Raw genomic sequence first — 12,341 nt, 5'->3', positions numbered from 1 at the left:
TTTACTCTCTTTGCGTTCCAAATTAGGAATGCAGACTTTTTATATGCAGCTCTTGGGCCTTGGGATTTTTTAGAAACAAATTAGGGTTAACCAAGTTAACCTAATTTACACGCCATCTGGTTGTTACAGAATGTGTTGTCAGTAAAATCTTCAGGACGAAATATTCAGCATACAATAAAAGGTTTCCTAAATTGTAGATTGAGAGAAATCAGGAAAAACAATTAATAAAATATAACAGCTCCTGCTGTCACACAAGGATGTCATGACATCGATCATGAAATTCACTACAGAACCTGTATTAGCTTAACACATATGCAGCTTGCATAACACAATATCAAACATATCATGACATCAGTCAAGACATTAAACACTCAGGTATGTTTTACCACAAATGCAGCCAACATGAAAACATCTTCAATCTCCCCCTTTGGCAAATTTTTGGCTAAAACAACCTGTCACACCATATAAGAGAAACACTTTCAACAGAAACAAAGTAACCAAAACACAATCAGAGCAATCAGAGCTAATACATTACAGACAGCATACACCACCAGTATGCACACAATGCTTAAACACATAAAAAACAACCACACCACAAGAGCAGCACAAGCAAAAACAGATCAACACATTAATAATAAGTACTTCAAATTTGTTGATCACACAACCACCATACTTGTTGTTCTGGGGTGATATTATTACTACTTCTCCCCCTGTTTGGCCACAAAAGTTGCCAAAGAAAACTACTGTCTTCTCCCCAAAATTTAAATAAGTTCAAACAAAACTCAAACTGAACTAAATCAAATAAAATGCAAACAAAACTAAACGAAAGCGAGCAAAACAAAAAAAACAAAAAACAAACAGATCTCCAGCTGCATTTACTAGCCCGGAGTCAGACCCACTCGAGGTGTCTGCATAACTTCCTTTCTCAGAGCCATCAGTAGGACTGGTACTCTCTTCTTCCACATCTTCTTCAAGTTCTACTTCCTTCTCTTGTTCATCTTCATCTTCCATCTTTACAGCATCTGTAAATTCCTCATTCTCATCCATTTCCAGAGTGCTTATCATCTTTTCAAGGGATATCTTCCTAGCTTCCAGCTTTTTGCAGGTCTCTTTTAACATTGCTATGACTTCTGCTTTGTTAGTTGGTGCTCCAGACTTGGATGTTTCAGCCGATGTCATGACAATGTCTGGAACATGTGTACCCTGAAACAATTTATAGTGGAAAGCCAATGGGCTTTCTCTTTTGTATACTACATCATGCGCATTTAGAATGTTGGGATACTAAGTCAGAATTGAGCCACACATGAGGGATGGAAAGGCAATTGGACTATTAACACTGAAGCTTCCAGCATGCTTCATAGTTTGGTCGAAAATATATGTTCCATAGTCAAACTTTGCCTTTGTTCCTACAACATACAGAAATCTGCCAAGAATAGTTGAAATAGTGGACTTGTGATTCGTTGGTACCCAATTAGCTGCTCCTATTTTGTGAAGCATTGCATATTTGATGCTCAGCTTACTTGCAGTTAGTTTCTCTTTCAGAGGCCAGTTGTTTACCTGCTTGGTTGTGATCACTTGACAAACTTTGTTGTCTGTCACTTCAAGCTCAGGTTGAGCTTCATCTGTTCTTCCTAATAATTTATAAATCACAAAAGGAGAGAATGATACACACTTACCTCTCACAAACACCTTTATGAAGTTCACACTCCTGTTGTTTCCACAATCTTCAGATAAGTTCACCACAAATTCCTTGACCAGCTTCTCATAAGCTTTGGAAGATTGCAAACAGTCTTCAATAGCCCATCTTCCTGAATTAGCTCTAAGACTTCCTTGTTCTCAAGGGAATTTAGAGCCAATTCCATTTCAACAGCCAGTCTCTTTTGGAGCATATATTTCCACCTGCTGGCACTAGAGGCATAGTGGAATGACATATTATCAATAGGAGCTTCAGGAATACTTGCAGCAAGCTTGGTGGTTGTAGGCTTCTTCCTTGATGGAATATCAGGAACATCCACTTCAACATCAGACTCAGATTCAACAATTTCCCGCTCCTTTCTTTTCTTTGGGACAACCTTGCTCCAGGATTTTGATGGACCAACCCATGTACTCTTAGCCACAGCTCTGCTTTTGACAGGACCAGCAAAAGTACTCTTCTTCTTGATAGAGTCTTTGACAAGGCTTTTCACTTGTGCACTCCTTTTAGGGGAACTTTGGAAAACAACTTATCCTTTTCTTCTAGTCATTAGCCTGTTGGATACACTTGGATTTAGGGAGGCAAGCAACTCGTTGTCAGAATACTCATCTAAGTCTACCACATTGGTACCTGTTTCAGTATTGACCTTAGTGTGCTCATTATCTTCGATGTCATTGACATCCTCAGTAACATTGGTATTCTCAGCAATTCCTTGTCCATCCTTGTTGATCTCCTCTTCAGCTGGATCACAACCAGAAGTGTGAGCAACTTCAGCCTTACTGGTGTTCTGGATGGGATAAGGCATTATGGTTTGAAGAGGGACAAATATCCCATGCACTTTATGATTTTCCTTTAGAATGCGTGTAACAATCCTGGTAATTGCTTTATCGACATATATGGTTCCTTCTTTAGTAAGTTCCTCTAAGGTATTGGATGAAGAGGGTTTGGCGCCCTTGTTACGAATACCCTCCTTGGGCCATTTTGCATGTGGTGTTTTAGACTTTGTGGACTTTACTTCGTCACTACTAATTGTGCTTAAAGGTACAACCTTAAGAATCCTATTAGGGTTAGAGGACTCTTCCGGTGTTGCTGAGTCAGATACGGGAGATGCATCACACGATTGCTGAGACATACTAGAACTCCTTGAGACAGAACTTGTGCCACGCTTGTTAAAAGAATCCGAGCAGTTCAACCTTAATAAGTAGCGAGAAGAACCAACAGGTATGTTTGCTGTTTGTAGAAGAATAGGAGAGCGAGGGAGCTTTATATGCACACTGAGTGAGGGAAGTCTCAAATTGTGGATATTTAAAAAGCCCAAAAAGTATTCCCCCACATAGGTTAATTGTTATAATATGTTTAGGTTACAAATACCTAACATACCGTTTACCTTTACAATGTCTTCAGATGTTGTTAAAACATTCTCGGTGACATTACTTTCAGATAGACTTTTAGAATCATTGCTCATATTTGACTTATCTAGTTTTCTTTCCCGATATAAGGCTTACTCTTTCTTCTAGCAGGAATCTGTTGATACTTTTGTACTCCCTTACTTTTGCACACAGTTTCTCATTCATTAGACATGTCTCATTAAAACCAGCAACTAGTTCACTTATGGTGAGTTCTCCAACATATGCTTCTTTATCAGATTCATCAGATTCTTGGCAGTTAACTTTTATTTCCTCTCTGATCATGGAGTAGTCGGAGGGGTGGTTTGGGGTGTTAGGCTTCCATAGGTAGCAATTATCTTTAGACCTAAATCCCTTCATGACTTCTTAATTTGCTTCATTAGTGACAATACACTCTTCTTTAGTGAACCTGACATAGAATTCTTTATCACATAGTTAGCTGATGCTTATAAGATTTGCAGCCAGTCCTTGTACAAGTAAAACATTATTTAGATTAGGAACACCCTGACCTTTTATCTTGTTAACACCTTTGACTTCTCTTATTTATCCATCACCAAGAGTCACATAGTTGGTTCCCTCAAGTTTGAGGTTTACTAGTGAGTTCTTTCTCCAAGTCATATGATTTGAGCAACCACTGTCAAGGTACCAATCTTCTTTGGCAGGCATTCTTAGAGAGATGTGTGCTACTAGAGCAACATTCTTAGCCACCCACTGTTGCTTTCTGTTAAAGGTATCATATTCAAGTTTGGCTTGATGAATTTGATCTGGATATCCAAATAGTCTAAAACATAATGGCTTTATGTGACCAAATCTTCCACATTGATGACACCTCCATTTTTGGAATTTTTCTTTGAATGCCTCCTTCTTCTGTTTCCTTGATGTTGTGACATCGGAGCTGACATCTGGTTGATCACACAAGTTTCGGGCTTTGCTCTCTTGAACCCAGAGGTGAATTCCTCTTTAGCCATAAATCCTACCCATACATGTCTCCTGTTCTTTGTCCAGACTCCAGAATTTCTTCTAGAGTATCAGTTCCAGTGTTCAGCATTTTGAAGGACTTGGTCATTTGATCAAGTTTGTAGTTCAACATGCTTACTTTACTATTGAGAGAGTCTATGGTTGCAAGATGTTTATTCTTCTCAGTTTCTAACTCTCTTATGATTATCTCTTGCTTCTCCACTTGTTTGCAGACGTCAACATTCTTCATACACAACTTCTTGTATGAGGCAGCAAGTTCATCAAAGACTAGCTCATCATCACTGGAATCATCATCAGATTCATAGACTCTTGTTGGAACTGTGACATGTCTTGCAGTTTCTTCTTCAGAATCGGAGTCTTCATCAGACCAAGTGACAGATAGTCCTTTCTTTTGCTCCTTGTGGTAGGTAGGACATTCAGGTCTTATGTGTCCAAATCCTTCACATCCATGACACTGAACCCTTTTACCTTGATTGGGCTTCTCCTCAGCTTTGAGTCTTCTGCTTGAGTCATAGGTCTGGCTGATGTCATTGGAAGTGTTCCTGATATTGGTTCTGGACTTCTAATCAACCCTTTTAATAAGTTTGTTGAATTGTTTTCCAAGCATGGCTATGGCTTCTGATAGATTTTCATCACTTCCACCATTGCTATCTCTTGAACTATCATCTGTGTTGGAGACAAAAGCTATGCTTTTGTTCTTCTTTTCAACAGGCTCACAGATACTCAACTCAAAGGTTTGTAGAGAGCCAATGAGTTCGTCCTACTTCATGCTGCTGATGTCTTGGGCTTCCTCTATGGAAGTCACCTTCATATCAAATCGCTTAGGCAGTGATCTGAGGATCTTTCTTACCAATTTTTCCTCAGACATTTTTCTCCTAAGGCTCCTGAGTTATTTGAAATCTCAAGGATATTCATATAGAATTCATAAATGGTTTCATCCTCTTTCATCTTGAGATTTTCAAACTTAGTGGTAAGCATTTGAAGTCTCGACATCTTTACCTTGGATGTGCCTTCATGTGCTGTTTTGAGAATATCCCAAGCTTCTTTAGCTAGTTCACAGTGTTGCATAAGCCTGATTATGTTCTTGTCAATTCCATTGAACAAGGCACTTAGGGCCTTGGAATTGCCCAAAGCTAGCTCTTCTTCAGTTTTGTTCCATTGAGCTTCAGGAATTAGAACACTGGTTCCATCTTCCACAACCTTCTCAAGATGTTTCCATCCGCTTTCCACAGCTCTCCAGGCCTTGCTGTTCACAGACTTTATGACTGCTACCATACGAGGTTTCCAGTAGTCATAGTTAGAGCCATCCAGGATGGGTGGTCTATTCCCAAACACTAGCAGTTCCTTCTCTATAGTACCAGAATTTTGTTGTCCCTAGATCTCACCTAGATGTAAACAGGCAGGGTGTCTGGTCTGATGCCAATTGAAAATTCTAGTAACTCACGCTCGATGTCTTGCTAGATGTTATGACATCCATAATTACACAGCACAGATAATTAAAACAGAAACGCATAAAAATGATAAAGAACACACAAAATTGTTTACCAAGTTCGGTTCAAACAACCTACTCTGGCGGCTACCAAGCCAGGGAGGGAATCCAATATAAGTAGAATTAATTCGGAGTTAAACACCTCCATTTACAACTCCTCACTTAAAACCTACCTAATGTAATTCCAATCTATTCCTAGACCCGAGTATCTCCACTCACTCCCCCTCAATCACAGCAGTGATTACAAATAAACATTACATAAATTCAAAGAGAAGACACACTTCAAAAACACACCTTGATCTGCTTAAAAGCTTCAATCAAGAGACACACACTCGTGCTTAAAATCTTAGAGTGACAATTAACACAAACAACCTATTCCAACGCAATCATCAAAGACAATTGCTTGGAGTACAAGAGACAGCTACAGAACTATGGTTTTCCACAATTAACAATTTACTCTCGTTGTGTTCCAAATTAGGATTGCAGACTTTTTATATGCAGCTCTTAGGCCTTGGGCTTTTTTAGAAACAAATTAGGGTTAACCAAGTTAACCTAATTTACACGCCATCTGGTTGTTACAGAATGTGATGTCATCAAAATCTTCTGAACGAAATATTCAGCACACAATAAAAGGTTTCCTAAATTGTAGATTGAGAGAAATCAGGAAACACAATTAATAAAATATAAAAGCTCATGTTGTCACACAAGATGTCATGACATCGGTCATGACATTCACTACAGAACCTGTATTAGCTTAACACATATGCAGCCTGCATAACACAATATCAAACATGTCATAACATCAGTCAAGACATTAAACACTCAGGTATGTTTTACCATAAATGCAGCCAACATGAAAACATCTTCAAGGTCGACGCATAGAAATTATTGTCCCCCCTCGGGTTTTCTCAGGTCGACCCATGAGTCGACTCATGCTGGTCTTTTGGGAACCTATACGTCGACTCATGAATTTCATAGGTCGACGCATGTTGCATTTATGCAAAATTTTTCTATGATTTTGACATTCTTCCACTCTCAATTTCAGTCCAATCGCACCATAATAATTCCCACACCAAAATCTCATCAACTAACATAATATACTACAATTATAACACATTTTAGAGGTCATCTAACACCAAAACCATTCATTAATTCATCAATTACATCAATTCAACAAAAATAACCTAAATTTCCCAAAACCCCAAAACTTAAACATACAATCCAATTGACCTAAATAATATTCCTAATCAGTATTATCATCTAAAATACGATAAGAGATGCTAATCGGAGAGTCCCCCTTACCTTAGTCAAGAATTCTTGGTTAGTCCTCTTCCTCTTCTGCTCCTCTTTCACGTATTCTCCTTTCTCCTCTTTTGCGACACAAACTATCCAAAATGAAGAGTTTAGCAAAGAAAGTCTCCATATTAACGAAACCCTTGGGCAACTAAACAATGTGGTCGAGTCCCTTGTAACACCCCACTATTCCCATTTAAATAAAATTACGCAACAATTAGAAAATAATCAGAGTTTTTCACCATAAAGTGGAATGTCACATTAAAAACAAACCAAAACAAATTTTGTATTAATAAAACAAAACAGCGGAAAATTAATTATTTTATCTCAACTTGGCGATATGCCTAAACACCAAAACAATATCCACATTAATTCGTGGTTCAACAAATCTCCAATTAACAAATGATACGTAACCAATTGATCAAAGAAATAACAAATAACAAAAACTCCCAAAATCCCGTGTTACGTATCAGAGCGACTCCTAAGACTCGATCAGGCAACACGCACTCCGTGCACACTCAAGTACATGAATTATATGTGCTTCCAAGGAAGTACAAACGTAACAACCACAACAAAGGGGTGAGAACTACATTCAATAATATAACAGTGAAATAATCATGTTAAGAGTAGTAATCACACAAGCACACCAATCCAATTAAATAATAATAACGATGCAATGTGACTCAACAATGACACAATGCATGTGGTACTAATCACCAAGGTTCATTCAATCAAACCAGATAAATCACATACACCTCTCCTAGGCAATGATTCATCTACACCACTGGTCACATACACTCCTCCTGAGCAATGACCTATTTTCACCAATAACACCATGAATGTATGACAACAATATGTATATAATTCATACGTGTAAAACATGTTCACACCAATACGATCCTCCTGATCATCTGCATGTCTTATACTTACCGTAATACTCACTAGTATTACCACACCTGTACAAAGAAACAAACACACATACATACATATGATTTACTAAGTGCATTACTAATTCTAAATTATTAACTACACAATTAATTCGCCAATAACTCCACCAATTTATTACTGTTATTTGAATCCACTAATTTAAGGTATATGTTCACTATAATTCGGTTGAACCACTTAATCCAGTCAAGTTCTGTTATATCCTAAAGAAATATATACTACCTAGAGAATATATTTAATTCAATTGATCTAATTAATTTACTGACTATTAAGTTACCAAAATGAAGTCCTAGAGAAATTATTGTATGTGACAGTATTATCCTACACCTAGGCGTACAGATGCCCCTCACACCAATCCAACACACAACACACACATGACAGATGTCATGTTCTTCCCCCTACCACATGTGTGTCTATCGACACACTTCCCCATGTGACGGTCGTTACATGCCCCTCCCCGCCGGTCGTCATCTTCTCCCCTGTTTCGCTAGTTTTGTACTACGCTCCTACTCTTATCGATTAACAGACCAATAATTTTAACACACAACAATGTTTAGTTACAATTTATCAATTAAATCACTGCAATTCCATCATACAATTGTAACAGCAACAACAACAACAGAATTCTATGCATCATATCAGTATAATTCAATCATCAAACTTTTCATCACCAAATAATCATACGATTTCTGATTCACACACAAGCAGAAATTAATTTACGAATTCTATACGAGGGAAGGGTACCCTCACTACCCTCTCATGATAATACACCCATATTGAAATAGATTCTCCCCCCTTACCTTAGAATCGTTTGGAACTTCCTGCGAATTGGTTCTCTCCCGAATATCCCTAGCAGCCGTTCACCTTTAGTCCTTGTTCACCCTAAAATGTTATTCCGTGAAACTCTCCTCTTTTTATATCTACCAAGTCCACTTAACCTATTCTTCTCCTTATAATTCTCCACTAAGCCCATTACTCCTTAAAAACCTAATTTTAATTATTAGGAAATAATACTAATTATAACAATATTTCTAGTACTACTAATAATATAATAATATTGGTAATCATAATAATACTATTAATAATAATAATACTAATAGTAAAATAATAATAATAATAATAAAAATATTAATAATAATAATAATAATAATAATAATAATAATAATAATAATAATCTTATGCTATTATTATCAATTTCACTACTAATAACACATCATAACATATTCTCCAATGCTTTTAACTAAGGTTCTATCATGCAAGTACCCTAAACGCATTCTAAATCAAACAAAGATGTAATATGGTGAACTGACTTTTTTAATCGGAATGTCGCGGTAAGCAAGAGTCGCCACCGACTTTTGTTTTATCCAAACAAGTTAGAAAGGCTAAAAGAAACAGGAAAAACCTTTTAAATAAAATAGGGTTCGGGGGGTAATTATGCAAAGGGAAGGTGTAAGGCACCCTTTGCATCCATGGTTTTCCATGGGCTCTTAATTGCTTTGCTCTTTGTTTTTTCAGAAGAGTAGATGAAAAAGATAGGGACTTTAGCTCGTAAATGATCGTAGCCCTTTTGAAGGATTATGAGAAAGAATATAAAATTTTAGAGCAAGGCAAAGCAATTAGGGGCAATTACCTTAAACTTAGATGATAGGTTTCTTCTAGCCTTTCAGGATGAAAGGATCTATCCTTGCCATAAGAGGGCAGGAAGCCTTTCGTTTGGAGGTTGAAGGGTCATCGCATTATCGTTCGCCATAAGACTGACCCATGCCATAGAGAGGCAGGTAGTCTAAGGGAAGGATCAGAATAGCCTTTCGTAGGCAGCCAGAGGATATCTTAGCCTTTTCGTAGGCAACTTTCGAGGGTCGAGATCATGTATATCGAAGGCAGCATCATTAGGGACCATGATCTTAATCGAGGCAACTGGCTAAGGTATCCTCGTATTCGAGGGACTGGCTATTCTGCAAAACAACACAAGGCAACAAGGAAACAGGCAACAGGAAACAGAGAGGTTTACCCAAAAGCGTGCGTGTGTGCACCAATCACGTGATCATATTCGGTTATTTTATCTTGTAAATTAATGATTCTAAGTTAATTACAATCTTGCACTCCCTACACTTACTAACCACAATATCAATATTAACAATAATAATAGGGGAAGGGGAATTGTAACCAGCGGAGGAGAGGGGAATTGAAACCAGCGGGATAATAGGTTTGACATAAATAATAATTTAGAGCAAAGTTTTAGGGTTACCGATGTTCGATGTTTTGACAATTGGCGAACCCTGAAAAGGCGAAAAAACAAGAAGGCAAAATATAATGAGTGCATTATCGGTTCAAAGGTCAATTAGGGTTAACCCTAATTTAACAAATAAAATAAAACTAAATAAACAAGTATTTAGAATAGGAAGAATACTTATCTTTTGATTTGATCTGATATGGTTGGCATTCGGAGGGACCCTCAGGGTTAACCCTGAAAAATGGTAAAGGCAGAAAAGTAGATGAAGGCAAGACAAACCCTGATTTTAAAAGGAAACAAAATAGACTTTGAATAAATAGAATACTTAGCTTCGTTTTTGACGTAGCGCGTAATCGGAAGGCACTTGAAGGATAACCCTGAAAAGAAAGCACAGAAAGGAAATATATTCAGTGCAGGGCAAACCCTAATCAGGATTCAAATCGAGTGTAATGATGAATTGATTTAATTAATTATTGGTCTCGCGACCTATTAATTAAATCGGGATAAGAAAATAAAGTCAAGCACAAAAATTTTTTTTGGGATTTTTTGGAATAAAAATAAGATATATATGAATTTTTTGAATAAAAATACATAATAAATATAATTTAAATAAAATAAGTATTAATTATAAATAAATATATAAGAGTAAAAGAAAATATATATATGAAAAATAATTTAAACAATATAAATAAAATAAATATATTAAAATAAATATTAATATATTAAAGAAAATAATAAAAATAAAATAATCATTATTATAAAAAGAAAGTTTTTAGAAAAAAGATATATAATAGTTATTGTATAATAGAAAAAAAACAATCAAAAACAATATATATATTAATATATAAAAAATAAATAGTTTTATGTAATTAAAAAGAAAAAAAAAATTAGAAAACTTAGCGTGGGATCCAGTGTGGCACAGCGCTGAGGGAGCATGGTGGTCCTGCACGTCCAGATGCGTTAGATCGAGAGAGAGAGAGAGAGATGCATCCTGTGGCTGAGAGGCGAGGGTGCGTGGCATGTGCGTACGTCTTAATCCACACGATCCATCTGCTCCAGAATTTGAAAACGCGCGCGCATGGCCTCCAATGAGAGAGCGACGCGTCATCGTCTCCTTCCCCAAAACCTGTAAAAACATCTTTTACAGCGCCTTTTGGCTGATGCGCTATAAAATCTCTTACATACCACACCTGAAAAATAGCGAATAGGACCAGAACACCATAGAAATTTGGCGCACCCCTACCAATATGTTCGTCCGGTTCTTGCGAACATGGCTATGGCATTGATTAGCCCTAATTGTACCTGTGCTAAAAAACCCCAAATCGAGCCAAGAACCCTAATAATGGCATCATGCTCATATCGGCCTTAAATTGTTCCAAACTTTCCAGAATCGGTTAATATAAGATGCTAAACATAAATATGCAATTGAATATGACTAATAATGCTTGTATGATGCAAATCGATAATGATTGGGAATTCTTCAAAGAAGTATCAGGAACGTGTTCTGATCCTTAGAACCTCTTGGATCAAGCTGCAACCACCAAACCGATTTTGAAAATTTTCTTGAATTTTTGCACTTTGTTAGAGCTCTTGAACTGCAGAAATTCGTCCCCCTTGTACCTTGGACTTGTTATGTACTTATAGGAGAGTGATTAGGGTTAATAAAATTCAACCAAATCCTTTTGAATCTTGAATTGAAAGTTATGGAGATTTGATTGAAATATGGCTCATAATCTTTCTAAATTTGTCCAAAATTTGATTTAATTGTTCCAAATAGCAAGTGCACGAAAATTGATTGACTTTTGGAGTAAATGTAGATTGGATTTGATGCCAAACAAATTTTCTTATAAATCTTTTGATTTTCCTTAATTTTAATGAATTTTAATTGAATAAAAATTCTTATAAAATTAATTAAAATCAAATAAATTCGTGGCAAATGGTTTATGGGCTCTCAATATCATAAGGAACAAGTTTGGATCTTGAAAATATAGGCCCATTAGTAAGAAATTCAAAACTCTTTCACATTTCTCCCTCCAAAATAGTCCAACTTTGACAAGGCCTATCTCTCTCAATTTTTGAGGTATGGAAGTGTTCTAAGACTTTTTAGAAACCTTAGAGAGTCCTCTAAACAGTTCCTTTGGTCTCATATCAAAATTATTTTCCATGCTCCTTGTGTGTCCTTTTGAAAAAAGTGACTTTTAGTTGACTTTTGCAAAGGACCTATAATGTTTTGGTCCATATCTCTCAAATGAAGCATTTTTAGATTTGGCATGTGAGAGACAAAGTTGTAGAGAATCAAATTTC

General features: G+C 36.7%; 1 protein-coding gene across 1 annotated transcript; it reads right to left on the bottom strand.

The window, feature by feature from the left end:
- Window positions 1–442: 442 nt before the first annotated feature.
- On the bottom strand, window positions 443–3,158 carry LOC131604747 (uncharacterized). Its single transcript, XM_058877168.1, has 8 exons — window positions 3,074–3,158; window positions 2,299–2,923; window positions 1,958–2,196; window positions 1,677–1,829; window positions 1,521–1,631; window positions 1,336–1,406; window positions 860–1,203; window positions 443–452 (listed from the first exon to the last, which is right to left on the bottom strand). Exons 1-8 carry the CDS (start codon window positions 3,156–3,158, stop codon window positions 443–445), a joined length of 1,638 nt encoding a protein of 545 aa, XP_058733151.1.
- Window positions 3,159–12,341: the final 9,183 nt, after the last annotated feature.

The sequence above is a fragment of the Vicia villosa genome, linkage group LG5, assembly GCF_029867415.1.
Source record: "Vicia villosa cultivar HV-30 ecotype Madison, WI linkage group LG5, Vvil1.0, whole genome shotgun sequence".
NCBI lineage: Eukaryota > Viridiplantae > Streptophyta > Magnoliopsida > Fabales > Fabaceae > Vicia > Vicia villosa.
Note: the sequence above shows the minus strand (reverse complement) of the source record. Positions and strands in the feature narration are given on the sequence as shown.

Bases quoted from the DNA above. Each gene is read 5' to 3' on its own strand.
- LOC131604747 (XM_058877168.1), bottom strand. From the start codon at position 3,158: ATGAGCAATGATTCTAAAAGTCTATCTGAAAGTAATGTCACCGAGAAT. The intron at 1,830-1,957 runs GTATTCCTGAAG...CTTGAGAACAAG, and splicing joins AACCACCAAGCTTGCTGCAA to GAAGTCTTAGAGCTAATTCA. The intron at 1,632-1,676 runs GTAAGTGTGTAT...ATAAATTATTAG, and splicing joins CATAAAGGTGTTTGTGAGAG to GAAGAACAGATGAAGCTCAA.